General features: G+C 38.5%; 1 protein-coding gene across 4 annotated transcripts in view; it reads left to right on the top strand.

The window, feature by feature from the left end:
- The window catches only part of CHN2 (chimerin 2), a 199,575-nt gene that overhangs the window by 66,980 nt on the left and 116,682 nt on the right, over positions 1-15,913 (top strand). For all 4 annotated transcript variants that reach the window (XM_073333598.2, XM_073333600.2, XM_073333599.2 and 1 more), the window contains exon 2: positions 6,477-6,515. In XM_073333598.2, coding sequence (XP_073189699.1) covers positions 6,477-6,515 — 39 coding nt within the window. The remainder of the gene's footprint in view (positions 1-6,476; positions 6,516-15,913) is intronic.

Here is a 15,913-nt window from a genome sequence, read left to right as displayed (position 1 = left end):
CTATGGGGGGGAGTTCATTTTGCTCTTCACAACAGTCTGATTTAAGAATTCAGTGAGACTCTCATATGATTGTGTGGTTTATTCATTATTTAAAGAAAAGAACTGCCTTTCTTAAAATGCAAGTCAAATAGGATTAGAACAGCTGCTTTAATGTAAGTAAAATAACCCTGCAAATGACAAAGCAAAATCTGAAAATATTACATATTTAAAATAGTTTCCAACATTACTGCAACTGGTGCAGTGATATGGTGAACTGAGGTAGTTTTGTGTGTGTATACAATTTGCCAGAGGCTCTAAAACAAACAAAAGTATAATAAGCACTCACCACCTTCTGTACTCTCATTAGGAATTTAGATAAGAAGTGAAAAATGAACATTTGTTGTTGGTAAGTAGTAAGTACACAGTGGAAAACAAATAATGCAATGATGGCTTACGTGTTGGAAAAATTTATGCAACTGTCTCCTCTTCACTCCCCAGCCCCCTCCAGTCATTTGTATATTATAATTGCAATTACTTAAAAAAAAATCTGTCAATAAATAGTGTTGTTTAATCTCACTATTCTGAAAGACAGCCTTTTAGTTAGCAGTTGCATGACAAGGTAGATATATATTTAATGTGAAGAACATTGTAAACAAGAAACCATGAGTTTAATCTTCATCCTCATTTTGAATAACACATTTTTAAAGAAAACCCCTAGATTAAATAATACACTGTTATAGTAGAACTGTATAAAATCTATCATTCATTCACAGAAAATTTATATTCAAAAGCTGAATCTTTGAGATTGAACAAAAAATTTTTAGCCCTGGTTCAGAAGACAACAGTAAAAAAACAAAAAATGGTAACCAAGAGACTGAAGGAGTGGATTGTGTGGGTTGTTAGAACTGCACACTAGCCCCAGTTATTGACCCAGTGACTCCTAATGGCCTCTTTCTTACCATTGCCCACATGTCACTGTGGTTCTCAAATTATTTGTCAGAAAAAGAGGAGGACTGAAGTTGGAGCACTGATGGCAGAAAATTCAGGTTTAGGCAGACAGAAGTACAAAGATTTTCTATAAGCCTGCATTGAAGCCATGGCAAAGACAAAAAGATCCTTTTCCTCCTCTTCCATAGTAGCTGCCAAAACATGGCAAACAAGCTATTCAGGGTGACAAAACCTTGATCAGACAGATTGCCCGTATTCCGCAACAGAGCCCAGCCCTACTTGCTGGGGAAAAACTAAGATTTCAGAGTTACCCAGGTTTGGACACTGCACAGAGCCACTGTTAGTTGGAATGTAGAAAGAACGATATTACTATGCCATTTATATACTTGTGGGAATGATACTGTCACTATCATTTAGACAGTATTGTCAGTTTTTAAGCAATCCTATTGACAGGACCTCTGGATAGAAATTAGATAAATTGTAGAACTATTTTGAAGTGGATCTGAAATAGTTACAGTGGATTTCTCTTCAAAGCTAAGAGGCCAGTGCACTAGAGAGTAAATCCTGATTCTATGATGATAATCAGTAGTAGTAACTGTAGAATTTAATTTTGATCCATTACCAGAAGCACTGATTTTAAACTGTCAATATCAAACTATTTGGAGGAAGTACACTGAATTCTTTTCAATACTCCTGACAAGCTACAATGGCAAGACATCTTTAAGTAAGAAATGCTTTCACTCACTACATGTCATATATGGATCTTAGCAGTTAGAGCTCTTTTCCAATGGGTCATCAGTCCTAAAGTTTAAAACAATCAAGAGTATAGCTTGATTTCCATTGGATTAGATGTACTTTGACTACACAGCGTTCGGTATTTAAACTCCCGTACACCAAAATTGAAGAGCAATAAAAAAAAGCTGATGGACTTTTTTCTGAGACTTGACAATTGATCACCATCTTTGTGAACTGCAGTAATTGATTCAGACTAAATCTAGATTAAAATAACCCTCAAATTTTCTTCTTCAACCACATTCCAATGAATAATAGGTGATGTCTTTGGTGGCATAATAAAAATCTGGTCCATGCATGGAAAAAAATGAGACATGAAGTCCATGCATTATAGCACATACACAGTTGTGTGTCTTGCATAATTACTACAGTTGCAATAAAATAATTATTTAGGTCTATAATTTGTAGGGGTGGTGGTTGCTGCGCAAATAAAATTTGAATATGGACCTCAAGTCTTGTTTTTCACAGGTTGTCCCTCATTTACCAAACATCATTAGTTTAAGATGTTGGCCCTTTGTCTTTAGTTTTCTTTAATTTACAAAAAAAAAAAAACCTTGTTACATGGATCTTGTATCTTAAAGCTGTCTAAAACCTTTCATACGCTCTTTCACTGTAAGCTTCATATTTATTCAACTGCTATTCTTCTCCTTCAGCCTTACATGAAAATATCTTTCTTAAGCAGTTTTTATTCTATTTCTTCTTTGTGAAGACTAAAGCAAATTAACTGTAGAACTAATCTGCCGTTCCTCATTCCCGTTTTCCAGTATCATTTTTATTTGACCAATTTTCTCCACTATTTTTTCTGCCTTATATGACTGAACTACTGTATATCGAGAATCCTTTGATTTGTTGAAATATTTTCTGAAGTCAGCATTCAGCATTTCTTTTGTTCTCTCTATTATCCATTTAACTAGTTCTGGATAGTTTTTTAGTTATAATAAATATTTGTCTTCCAAATTGGTTGTATTTCAAAGCCTTTGATAAGCAATATTGTTGTTAGTATTCTTTATGTGAGTATCTGTTGCCATTTCTAGTCTTTCCAGCTCTTTTTATTAAATTTATGTTCCCCCTTCTGTAGTACATTCCCAATATAATAAAGAATTCAAATAAAATCCTCTGGACATTTTTTAGTCTTTCAAAGTCAGCTTTTCTAAACTCCAAAATGTTTGTATTAGAGTTGACCCTCTGACATTTTGTGATTGTTTCACATTTCACTGGTTTTTAAGTGATGTCTAGTGTCAGCCTTATTTGTAACACAGTACTTGGCTCATTTTCTGAAATTAGGTCCCAAATACTTATTGAAAGTGTGGGTCATTCAATAAAACAGCAATAGAAAACAAGCATTTACTACCTCTAGGAATATGTCAGCACATTTATTTTTGCATATTATTATTATCCAATCAGCACCTAATTACTGTGATCAAAGCTAATGTTAATAGGCCCTCACCTTCCTTCAACTTGGGCACTATTTAAAAAAATGACATGAAACCTGGATTCAGTGGTCTCTCTTCAAACCACCTGCATCTATAAAAAATAGACAGAAACAAAGAATATTAAATTGTCATAAAGTAACTGAGGGGATCACCCAAAATCTGATAGACGATCTCAATATTCCAGTGATCCAAACCAGGTTTCACCTGATGGTGAAAAGTGAAGAACAACCCAGGTTATTTCACTTCACATATGAAATAAGAGGGGGGAAAATCTGCAATATGTAAGGTCTTACATTTCAAAATTTGATTGTTGATTATCTCTTGGCTTGCTTACTGTTTGTGGAGAATGGATATGACCAGTTTTCTATTCTGCTAAATAGAGGCAAAAATGAAGTAGCTAATGGTATGAGTAGCATCCATGGGGCCAGGAAACCAAAAAGGAGTGGATTACAATAATCTAGCTTGCAAGTGATGATGGGACTTGTATGATTACAGTTAGGTACATGGGGGGAGACACTTTCCAAATAATTCAGAGATAGCAATAGATACCCTGAGCCATGTTGAGAGCAGCCTTGCATGATACCTGAATTCTGCACTGTCCTATTAGTAGTGGATTCACCCCCTGTTAATGGACAGATTCTACCTGTGAATTCCATTACATGTATCCCTGAGCCAGAAACAGGAACATTGTTGCTCTGGATTGAGTTTAAACCAGATGTCCATCTCTTCCCCAAAGACCTATGCCATGAAATATCATCCATCATGGTTTGACAGTAAATAACACTGATAGTATTTACACTGTGTGAATGGTAGGCATTATTATATGAGTCATGTATACTATATGATAAACACCTGGAGGAGCAGGATGGAACTCTGCAGTGTCATGCATTAGAGTCTCTTAGTAAAGGGACGTAGGTGCTCCTCACCACTTGCTGAGAGCTCCCACTCAGGAACATTTTCATCCACTGAGGAGTGAATCTATCCCCCTCCCCTCAGGGCCAACAGCCTGACAGATCTGACATAATCAGCAAGTGAGAAGATTGTCCTTTACATTGACTAATGTTATCTCCATACCACAAATCAGTTTGAAACTAGACTGTACCGTGTCAAGCAGTTTATAAACATTTATAGCCTTTTTTATGTACAAGAACATTACCTGATTCACTTTGCTTTTTCTGCTGCTACAGCTAACATTCATCTGTAAGCAGAGGTGATGGAACAATTTGTATTGGGAGGAGGGGGGGTTGGGTGCTGAAAGACATACTGTAAACCCTGTATATAATGGAAACCACTTCAAGCCCTGGGGTGCTGCCACACCCCCATCACCCCTAGTTCTAGTACCTGTGTCTTTCCATCTGTCCAAACTGTGTATACTTTCTCACCCAACAATTCATAGGCTTTCTTTTTCCCAGATCAATATCATAGATAAACCAATAATTGTTACCTTAATGGTTAAAGAGGTTAATGGAAAATATTGCTCAATTAGTAAAGCAGATTTTGTTCTGGGAAATGCAGAAAATTTTTAGGAAGCAAGCCGTGGAGGTGGATATAAACTCAGTAATAAAATGCATGGGGCCAGATCCTCTGCTATATTGTATGTCAGATTTTGTTTCTCCACTGACCCTGTGTATGCAAAGACCAGAGAAAAGAATAAAGTTTTTGACAAAGTATTGTATGTGATTCATGTTATTAAGTTGCATTGTGTTGAACAATATGTGAAGAACCAGTTATACAGAAGACCTGGAAAAAGAATGTATTTATAAGTGTAATCTCATAGGGAAAAATGAGTGGTTTTTCTATACTTGCAAGTTTAAATAAAACTCACTGTTTTCATATTAATGTCTTCACATAATATAAAAAATAATTACCAATTATAATGAAGTAGAAAGCTAGTTACCCTCACATTGCTCTAATATATGCACCTCTTTTGATCTGAAAGCCCTTTAAATTTGGCAGTGTTATCTACAACAGATGAAGTGGATTTATTTGAAATTCAAGTCTAGTGGACTTCATGAGCAATATATCTGCAAATTGTTGCAGGTTATTATCCCAGGCAATAACTGTGATAATTGCTAGGTTTTCTCTTTTTAAAAACAAAGTAGTTAAAAGTGGCATACTGTAGTTAATCATTAACATTGCCAGTAAACAAATTTTTTCATGGAGGTATATAAAATGTGTGTATTTATAAATAGACAGGGAGAGTGAGCTGTTAAAATATAACTTAATTACATTAGCATAACTCGAGTGGGAGTTTAGTAAATATCAAATACTTTAATTAGCTTGCATCTTTTTATTTGGAAGATTAATGACACCCCTACATGACTGTTTACAGTGTTTAACAATATGACAGTTTTGTGCCAAACTAGTATACATGACCCCTTTAGAAGTAGCTGTATATTTAACTGTTAGTATTCAAGCTGGGTAGGTTGTTGACAGTGGGGTACTTTGGGATCTCTGGATATTAAAGCATGAACCTTTAAAACATGAGCTAAAATACACAAGTCTGTTAGCCCAGGGTGTAGCAGGCTTGCCCAGTCAGTATGACACTCTGTCCTCTGCTGTTGGTGGCTGGGATATTTATATGAGCCTACTACAGCCTTTAGTTCAAGTAGTAAAGGCTCATGCTTTTAGATCTCGAAGTCTAAGGTTCAATTCCCACTTCCAACAACTTTCCTGGGGGCATCATGTAATGCTTTTGGTAACACAGAACATCAGCTTTTTGTCTCCTGTGTTGGTCTGTTCTTTGATAATAATTTTAGTCTTTTACATTCAGTTGCAGTTTTTCCACTGTACATTTTTTTATTGCTGATGCAGTTTCTGGAAAATTTGTAAATCACATTTGATTAAATGTAAGAAAATTAATTGAATCATCCATGTTGGAATCATTGGATCTGAACACATCAGAGTCCAGTCTGAGTCACACACATTTATTGGCATGTTACTTACTTTAAAGCCATGATAAATAGGTTAAAAACCTGATCTGAAATCAAATTATAATTTGTTTTATTATGCCAAGCCAAGTAAATACTGTTTGAACTCCCTCCCTAGCTGACCAATCAAGTTAATTACTTTAAATATATTTGTGAGAAAAGGAGCTATGTGAAAATTGGTAAGAAATTAATTCTGTCATATTTTAATAATTTGTAAAAATGATATTGAGTCCATAAGTAGTGAAAGTGATATTCTTCTCTAACATCTAGAAGTGTACTGTAAATAAACATGCAGTTCTTTTGAGAAGGAAATGGGAATATTGCTGAAAAGCTGTGGTCTCTACAGTTTGACTGAGTGGCCAATTGATTTCTTCTTCTTTTTTTAAAATTCTAGATGCTGAAGAATACCAGCCTCCAATATGGAAATCCTACTGTGAGTATATCAGAAATCAGAATAAATATCAAAATCCTCTTAAAAGAAGTTTCAATGGAAGTTGTTTTCCCTCTCTTTAAAACAATTACCTACGCCCATTCAGCTCTTGTGAAAGTAGGTGCATTGGCAAACTGAAGTTTTCTTTTTATTCAGATAACAGATACAGTATGGGTTGCAGCAATGCAAACTCCTGCACACTCCCTCATTGATGTGATGTTCTATACAGGCCATTTCTGTGGGTGATAGTTTGATCTCCCTATCCATTCAGATTTTGTTTCGGAGCTGAGGCTGCCAAAAAGGATTCCTGTTATGGCAATGAGTTCTTCACTGTGCATACTTGCCGAGCCTGAATTGACCTGAGTGAACCAAATTTTTTTATACAGGCCACAAAGCTACCTTCAGGTGATGATTGTTTTTGATCCCTAGCAATTTAATCTGGTTTTAAATTGGTGGTTTAGAAGTAAAAGGCCCAATATACTATTTTCAGTCTTCTGGACCATCCAGTTCTCCTACTTAAATATCATTTATATGAAGTGTAATGCAGAAATACGTTGTTGTATGCTACTTTTATTCCAGTTACACTGTACTATGATGTAGCACTGAGCTGAGACAAAGTAGTTGGCTTTTAAAATCTTGATTAAAATTTGATTGTAAAATTAATCTTTTATTTTAAAACTTCACTGAAAATTTTAATGAAACTGTAGTGTTGTTGTTGATTACCACATCATTATCAAAATGAAAATGCACAAAAGTACAAAGCCATGAAGTTGTGGGAACTTAAGGCACTGATTCACCAAAGTATTTAAACATGCTCATAACATGCTCATGACTTTAAGCACACAAGTAGCCCCATTGACTTGAGTTGCATACAATATTCAGTACCTTCCTGATTTCAAAGATGTCTCCTTAGAATCTTAGCACTGTGCATGAATGATCTTAGAAACATAAGAGTTGTAGCCCTGTTGGTCCCAGGATATTAGAGAGACAAAGAGGGTGAAGGTACTGTCTTTTATTGGGCCAACTTCTGTTCATGAGAGAGAGACACTTTTGAGCCTACACTAAGCTCTGTGTGGCTCAAAAGCTTGTCTCTCTCATCAACATAAGTTAGCCCAATAAAAGATATTACCTCACCTATCTTGTCTCTCGTACAAAAGTAATACAGCCCCAAAGTGCATTGTTTTCCACAGATTTGGTAGAATTATAAGATTATTGCTGGGAATACTTCTCCCTAAACTTGTGTTTTGCCACTGCCTTGTTTTTTCTGAGGAAAAACTAATTTGTTCTAACTTAATAGAAACTGACAATGTGATAAATTAAGCCTGAGCAAGATTATATTGACTTCAATGGAACTAACGTATGCATGCTCTAAATTGTGCACACACTTAGTAGCTTGCTGAATCGAAGCCTACATTTGCTACTTCCCCCCTCCACTAATCAAGCTGTACTGAATTTTACTGTTTTCAGAGACAAAATCCTTCCTTTAAAAAAATGGCAAAATTAACCATTTTGAGAGAGGTAGCCTGACTATACTTGTGAAGGAGTTCTTTAAATCAGTGATTTTTAGAGTGAAATCTTGTCCCCGTAGAAGTCAATGGAAAACTCCCGTTGACTTCAGTGGTCTCAGCCATTTTGGTGTGTGTGTGGTACAGCCTTTTTTGGAAGAGTCCGGACAGAGCATGAGCTTTTCACATCACCCCAGAACTGTATCACTTGTCTTCTGTTGATCAGATTAGCACAGTGCAGTGAAGTATTTTTTCTTAGTTTTTGTTTTCATGAAACAGCCCATGGAAACTTTTAAGCAAACATATCTAATTTACAGAGCATGATAAATAAGTTATTGTTCAGATATATTCAGAATCCAATTTTGTGGTTGACGACCAAATCATCTCAGCTTCTAAACTTCATGTCTGAATGACTCTGGAGTAATTAACACAGCCCCAACTTGCATTGTATTTAAACACATTTGATAGTAGTATAAAATTACAAAGATTACTGTTGAGAATATTTCTCTGTAGACATATGTTTTTCATTGCAGTCTTGGTTTCTTTGAGGAAAATCTTTTTCTTTATTCCTTCCAAGAAATGGACAATATGATAAGTTAAACATCGGGAAGATTATGCCCAGTGGCGGTATTAACCTATGAAATGATCTATCACTGTGTCACATCATAGTTTTTGTTTAAATTAGTGTATGTATTTCTCTTGAAGTGTCTGTATTCATTGATATTGATCATTATTCATGTATTTGAGTTATTTTTTCCCTTTTTTTTTCAATTTGTCAGAATACTACTAGAATATCCTGTATACAATTTTTAGTTTAAAATATCTTTAATTACTGAGACAAGGTAGGTGAGGTAATATTGGACCAAATTCTGGTGGCATAAGTAATGTTCAGAGCTTTGTGAAGCTCAAAACCTTGTACCTTCCACCAACAGAAGTTGGTCCAGTAAAAGATATTACCTCACACACCTTGTCTTTCTCATATCCTAGGACAGACATGGCTGTAACACTACTGCATGCAACATTTAATTTCTGTATAAGTTTAGAGGCACTATGTTGTCTCTTGATATTTATTGACATACTAATCAAGCTCCCAATCCTGCAATCTGCACCACGCTGGTGGAAGAGACCCATTTAAGTTTACACTGCTCACGTGCGTGCAGAAATCCATCCATATGGAACAGCTTGCAGGATCCAGGCCTTACTCAATGACATAGCCTAAAAGATTGTTTTAACAATATTTGGAATCACAGCTGTGTAGGTCTGCTGCAGAGAGGATGCCTATTTCTAATCTCTGAAAGGTCTTCAGTCAATGATTGTATTGTCAGAAGATGCACCAGACTCCGTTCCATCATTTTATTAGGGGATGGAGAAGACACATGATCATTACTTTGATATTACTAGTGGGAGCCCTGGTACAAGTTAGGAAGTAGCTAGAAGCCAGTGAACACTGAGCTACATCTTGGATTAAATTTCTATCTCAGTAATCAGTCAGTAAGTAAACATGTTTCCAATCGCTAAATTGTTTCCGTGTTCTGTGGCACATTAGGAAGATTATATTAAAAAATGTCTTTTCCCCTTCTGTCATTACTGAAGAAAGGAAGATAAGAACTGTAGTGTAAGCTAAACTAGTCTCCACTCTCTGTTTCATATGTGAAGCAGACAGTTATTTTTATATTTGAAGTAGAATAGGAACAATTTTTGTTTTGGCTCTCTAGCAGCACTGTATGTGTGCTTGTCTCTTGGAGAAGAAGAGGACCCCAGTTTGTTCTATTCTTAACTTGTTCAAGATTGATATGTTCTTAGGGTATGACTACACTGCAATTATACACCTGTGGCCGGCCCATGCCAGTTGACTTGGGCTTGTGGGGCTTGGGCTATGGGACTGTTTAACTGTGTTGTAGACATTCAGTCTCAGGCTGTAGCGCAAGCTCTGGGACTCTGCCACCTTGCAGTGTCCTAGAGCCCAGTCTCCAAACTGAGTGCAAACATCTGCACTGCAATCAAACAGCCCCTTAGCCTGAGCCCTGTGAGCCTGAGTCAGCTGGCACGGGCCAGCCAGGGGATTTTAATTGCAGTATAGACACATACTTTCATTCGGGCTAGCTGTGACTAGTTTCAGCATTTGAAAAGATTGTCCTTGTCATGTTGGTGTTCACCACACAAGATGCAGAGGGCATATCCTAGCACCAGCAGACCCCAGTAACCAACTCCCTCTGAAACACTTACTTCCTACCCCTGAACAGCTGGCAAAGGGAGAGTAATGAGGTAGAACATCTGAGTCAATGCTCAGTCAAAAACTAAGGCTCCCTTTCTGTCATGTTCTTAAACATGTGTCTGAGACCATATCTACAGTACCACTTATTCTGGAAACACTTACGTCGCTCAGGGGTGTGAAAAAACACCCCTGAGCAACTTTAGTTTCAACGGTATAAGTGGTAGTGTGCACAGCACTATGTCGGTGGGAGAGCTTCTCCCACCACATAGCTATTGCCACTCACTGAGGTGTTTTTATTATGTTGTTTGGAGAGCTCTCTCCCAGCGGCATAGAGTGGCTACATGAGCGATCTTACAGCTGCATTAGTACAGCTGTGCCTCTGTAAGCTCGCTAGTGTAGACAAGGCCTAAGTCTAAGTCAGTGAGTAATCCCACTAAAGTCAGTCAAACTACTGATATGCTTACAGGTAGGCATGTGCTCAAGCACTGCTTAAATTGAGGCCTTGCGGCATAAATCAAGGATCTTTTAAAAACTTCTCCAGAAAGGAGGCAGTGGTTTCTATAGGTCCTTAAGTAAAAGCAAAGATGCACATATTCTCTACCCATCAGAGTGTAACTGATCATTAATCTTGTATACTTTAAGAGGGGAGTCTTGAGTTCTTGACACATTACAGAATTTAAAAGGCAGCTGGAAATCAGTCACTTTCCCTAACAGAAGGAGGGTGAATATAAGGTTTTCAAGTGCCACCTGGGAAGGGATCTACAAATATTACACAAAACGCAGGGAGGCAGTGGTTGAGAATCCACCTTTCCTGTAGACAGGAAAATCAGCCATGCCACTGCTCAGCTGTGAGAAATTTCAGTTATGGGAGAAACCTCTTGGCTACTGTGAGCAAGCCCAAGTATAACGAGGGAGAAACAAGAAGAGAGAGGGCTGAAGAGTTTTGGACTTCAAGGGAGCAACAACTCTCTGCCACAGGAGCAAATGTAACACCGACAGACACCGGTCGTCGTCAAACCTGTGACCTTTGGAGCTAAATACATGAGCCTCTACTGTATGAGCTAAAAGCCACATGGCTCTTAGCTAAGGCTGTAGAGCCAACTCATTAATCTCTCTCTCAAAGTGGTCTCGGTGCCACTAGATCGGACAGAGCACCACACCCAGGAGGTGTGAGAGTTACACTAACACCAGGCTGGCTCTGAGCTTCTTAAAGGTTCCTGAGTACAAGAAAAGAAAGTACATGGGGATGAAAGCCCTGAGGGTCAAGGGCTTTCTTTGGAGTTCATTTATATTCTATTTATATACTCTGCCTTTTTGTTGATTTTAATTTTAGCCACCACTGCCTGGGTGACCCAGACCATTCGAATTAGGATTTCACCCAAAGTGGTGGTATCCTTGACCACTGACACCATCATTTTGTTGCTTGACCGCAATAGGTTTCACAGTTAGAGAACAGGCTCTCTTGAAAAGGAACTCCAGAGTTTCCCTTATTCATTCCAAAAGACAATTCAAGCCCTGTTCTCCAGCTGTAACAAAACAAGAGATGCGCATGCCCTCTAGTGCCTGTACAACAGAGCAAATGATTATTTAAAGTTTTGTTAACCCTTAGAAGATGCTCAGATTGGCTGTAGTGCATACCAGTGTCAAACACACCACTTGCATTACAAAGTTATTGTTCAAATGCCCGCTTAAAGCCATTTTTTTAACTTTGATATTGCATTTTACACCCATTATTTTTGTGACATCAGTGTGAACTTCATCTGTGTTTGATGCTGGAACAAAGAGCCACTGCCAGTCTGTGGCAATCTCTAAGTAACAATGAATCCACTTTTTCCGAAGGTTAATTTTTCCAAGGCAAAAATAATAATGAATCACTTGGTTGAAAACATCTCCTTTTTTTGATCAAGGAGAATTTGTCTCTGTCTGTCAGCTCTAAAGGTAGAGGTAGACTGGGTCAGATGCAATCGTATATTAAATACTATCACCAGCAATTATTTTGCTGGCATTTCAAGGCACTGTCTTCCTATATATTTCAAGACTTTCAAAAAACAGATGTCTGGACTTTTCTCAAGTTCTGAGCATCTTTAGCACTCCTGCTAAAGGGAATGCCATCAGAGTCCTGAGTGCTCAGCACTTCTGAACATGTATTGAAATGAATGGGAGCTGCCTAGTGCTTATCACTTTGGAAAATTAGGTCACTTAATCAGCCATCTAAATATGGTAGGCACCCATTTTGTAAAATCATGGCCATAGTATTTTATTTGTATTTGAATCACATCCATAGACTTAAAAATAATAAATATTTGATATGTGAACAAGGTAGAACACCTATAGAAAAGGACACAGCTTTTGATATCCTTGATCACTTTCACTCTCCTCCTTAGCTTCTCTTTGTTTCTGAAATGCTGTCCTTGGCCTTGACACCATCAGCCTCTTTCTCCAGCAGTTCCTCTGGGTTGTCTTGCTGTCAATTTAAAGTTAACGTGACCAAAACGGAACTCCTTGCCTTTCCAGTTTGCAACATTTCCTTGTTGAATTCGCTTGCTTGCCACCATCCAGCAAGTCATTCAGGCCTATGGCCTGGAGTCATTTGTTACTACTGCCTCTTTGTGATGGGGTCCTTTGCTCACCGCTGGAATGCCTCCTTCTCCTGAGGTTTAGTGCTGTATGGCAATGCCCCTTCCTGCAATTGCACACCGTTTCTCTCTCCATCTGCAGCCTCACTCTCACTGCAGGAGATGCCTCTTCATGTCTCAGCCCTCTGGCCAGGACCCTCAGAGTTTTTCCCCCTTCTGGGATGGAGTCATTCAAAGTCTCTTTTTTTCAAAGAGCATCCAGCAGTCCTCGCATGTGGTGCCCTGACCCTGTCACTCCTGCAGCGACCCAGGCACTCTTCCAGTTCACTGCTCTGCCATTACAACTTTCACAGTGAACCAGGGCCTGCCCTCTATTCTGGGTTCCAGCCCAGGGACCCTACAACACACAGCCAAGGTCTGTTCAGTCCCAAAATTTGCTGCTTCCTACCCTGCATCCTATAGGCTCTTTTCTCCACCCTGCTCTCTTCAAGGTATGCCCTTCCTTCAGGCCCAGGCCTCCAAGTTCTCCTCTTTCCCTGGGTTTCTTCCATTGCTCTCTACTAAACAGAGGGTGACTACAAACTTCCTCCCAGCTGCCTTTGCTGCTGCCAGCTTCCTGGCTTTATACTAGCCCACCCACTTCTGCACAGGTGAGCTTCCCCCTAATTAGGGCTTTTCTCTCACCCTTAATTCTCCTGCCTTGCAGCCTACTTGGCTGATTTGGCCCACCTGGCCAGCTTAGCCCTCTCAGAGCCAGTGTGGGAAGTACACCCCCACCACACTCTTCCTCACCCAGAGGGAAGATCCATTCTTTGCTATTCTGAGCTATAGATCTACACCAATAACTGCTACTAGATAGAGTCCAATACAGCTCCTGATGGGAAGACAATTCAGAACTACTGTTCTGACTTTGGAAAAGAATCTGTCTCCAAAGTGGCCAGACATGACGAGAGTAGCCAAATGGGTAAAAATGCGAAAAGGACTTACAAACACTTCGATGCTAGACATCACTCAGAGAACGGCCAGATCTAGAACCTGGTGACTATGTTTGTGACAAACTGGATGGAGAACTCCAGCTGTCAGAAGGAAAAGGAATTCATTGCCCAGATCATATGTGATTGAAACTGATGGTGGAGAGTTCAACGGAAACCATCAACATCTTCAGTTTGTTTCTCAGAAAGAACAATCAATGGAGCAAACTCTACGGATGACAGATGCAGAACAAGAAGAAGACTAAATGATTCTGAACAGACCACACCCAGTCGTTGCAACTAATGGACAGCCGGATGGACCAAGTTGTTACACATTCAGGTCTTGTATAGAAAACCAGTAAGATTCTGAGACACTTAATAGACTACGTACTCAACATTAAAGATAGCTTGACCATTTAGTTTTTTTTAAATGGGGGAAAGGTAAAACTAAAAGGGGGAGACATGATGGAATGCTAAAACTATATTACAGTATTCACCCATTAGGCTGCACCATGTGCAACATAACTTACCTGAGCTGGTAACAGCCATACTTGGCAGTGCATTAAAGTATCTTAAAAGAGATAGCAGCCCTGTAACCTACTACTTCGTCCATGTACAAGGAGCACATGACAACATTAAAGTAGTTGTTATTAATTATTATTATTTGTGTGTTACAGTTGACTTACTGCTTCTTCCTCCATGACATTTTTAAGACCAAAGCTCTTTTCTCTCCCCACCCAGATAAATCTTTTCCAGACCCTTATCTTCCATCTGATTACTGCATAGATGAATTACCTAAGGCTCTCTGAAAACCACATCTCCCCCTTCCACTCTGCACAAAACATAATCTTTCTTGCTTTTCATTCTGATTGAACCTCTCCACTGATTATTCTCACTCCACCACATCAACCTCAAGTTTCTTATTTGGCTTTCAAGGCTTCTCATCACTCTGCGCCTCTCTCCTGTAATTATCCTCCTTGAACTGTGTTGCGTCATCCCCCTCTCTTTCCCTTCTGCTCTGCCAATGATGTGAGCCTGAAAGCCTCATTTGTCTACTTCATCCCAGCCATTTCCCCACTGTCTTCCAAACTGCTTCCTATACATGGAACACCCTTGCTGAGCTGTTCTGCAAAGTCATTACTTGGTCATTATTTAAATATTTCCGGAAGACCCACTTCTTGCACAATAGGTACAAAAAACAAGCTTTCTAGGTCATGTTATAAATTGTTTCTTTTATTTACCTTGTTAGTATGGCTGATTATTTTTTGACAGATTTTATTTTTGGAGTTGAAAAATGGAATTTTATCCAAGACTAAATTTGTGTTTGACAAAATTTTGATCATTGGAAAAAAAACTTGAAATGAAAAGCTCTGGAGAAAAAAAATCCATTCCACCCATTTTGAAATAGTAGAAACATTTCCATGTTCTTTTAATATTTTACTTTCCTAATTCCCCCCGCCCTCCCAACCCCCCACTTCCCTCCTTTTTTTTCTACCAGAGGGAAAAAAACATTACTTCCCTCTTGCCTACATCTACATGCCTCAATCGTCTGTCTTTTTAGACTGTGTATTCTTCTGTTCTTTTTAGGACTGTGTCCTCTGTGTTTGGAAAGTGCTTAGCCCACTCTGGGTGTTAGCACAATCAAAGTAAATAATAATAGGTATTAAATAAAGACACACATTCAACTTGACTTACTCCAAATCACTTCCCGCAATGTCAACATACTATTTTTAGATACTTACAATCAATATTCAAATATAAAATCTTTATTTAGTGCTCAACAGTGTTATCCCTTATCAAGTTCAGTGCCATGCCATTTTTAAACATGCATCTTAAACTCTCATAAGGCCTTGGTTCAATAAGGAATCATAGAATCATAGATTATCAGGGTTGGAAGGGACCCCTGAAGGTCATCTAGTCCAACCTCCTGCTCGAAGCAGGACCAATTCCCAGTTAAATCATCCCAGCCAGGGCTTTGTCAAGCCTGACCTTAAAAACCTCTAAGGAAGGAGATTCTACCACCTCCCTAGGTAACGCATTCCAGTGTTTCACCACCCTCTTAGTGAAAAAGTTTTTCCTAATATCCAATCTAAACCTCCCCCACTGCAACTTGAGACCATTACTCCTCGTTCTG

This window comes from Lepidochelys kempii, chromosome 2 (assembly GCF_965140285.1).
Source record: "Lepidochelys kempii isolate rLepKem1 chromosome 2, rLepKem1.hap1, whole genome shotgun sequence".
Taxonomy (NCBI): Eukaryota; Metazoa; Chordata; order Testudines; family Cheloniidae; genus Lepidochelys; species Lepidochelys kempii.
This window is presented reverse-complemented; position numbering and strand designations above follow the sequence as displayed.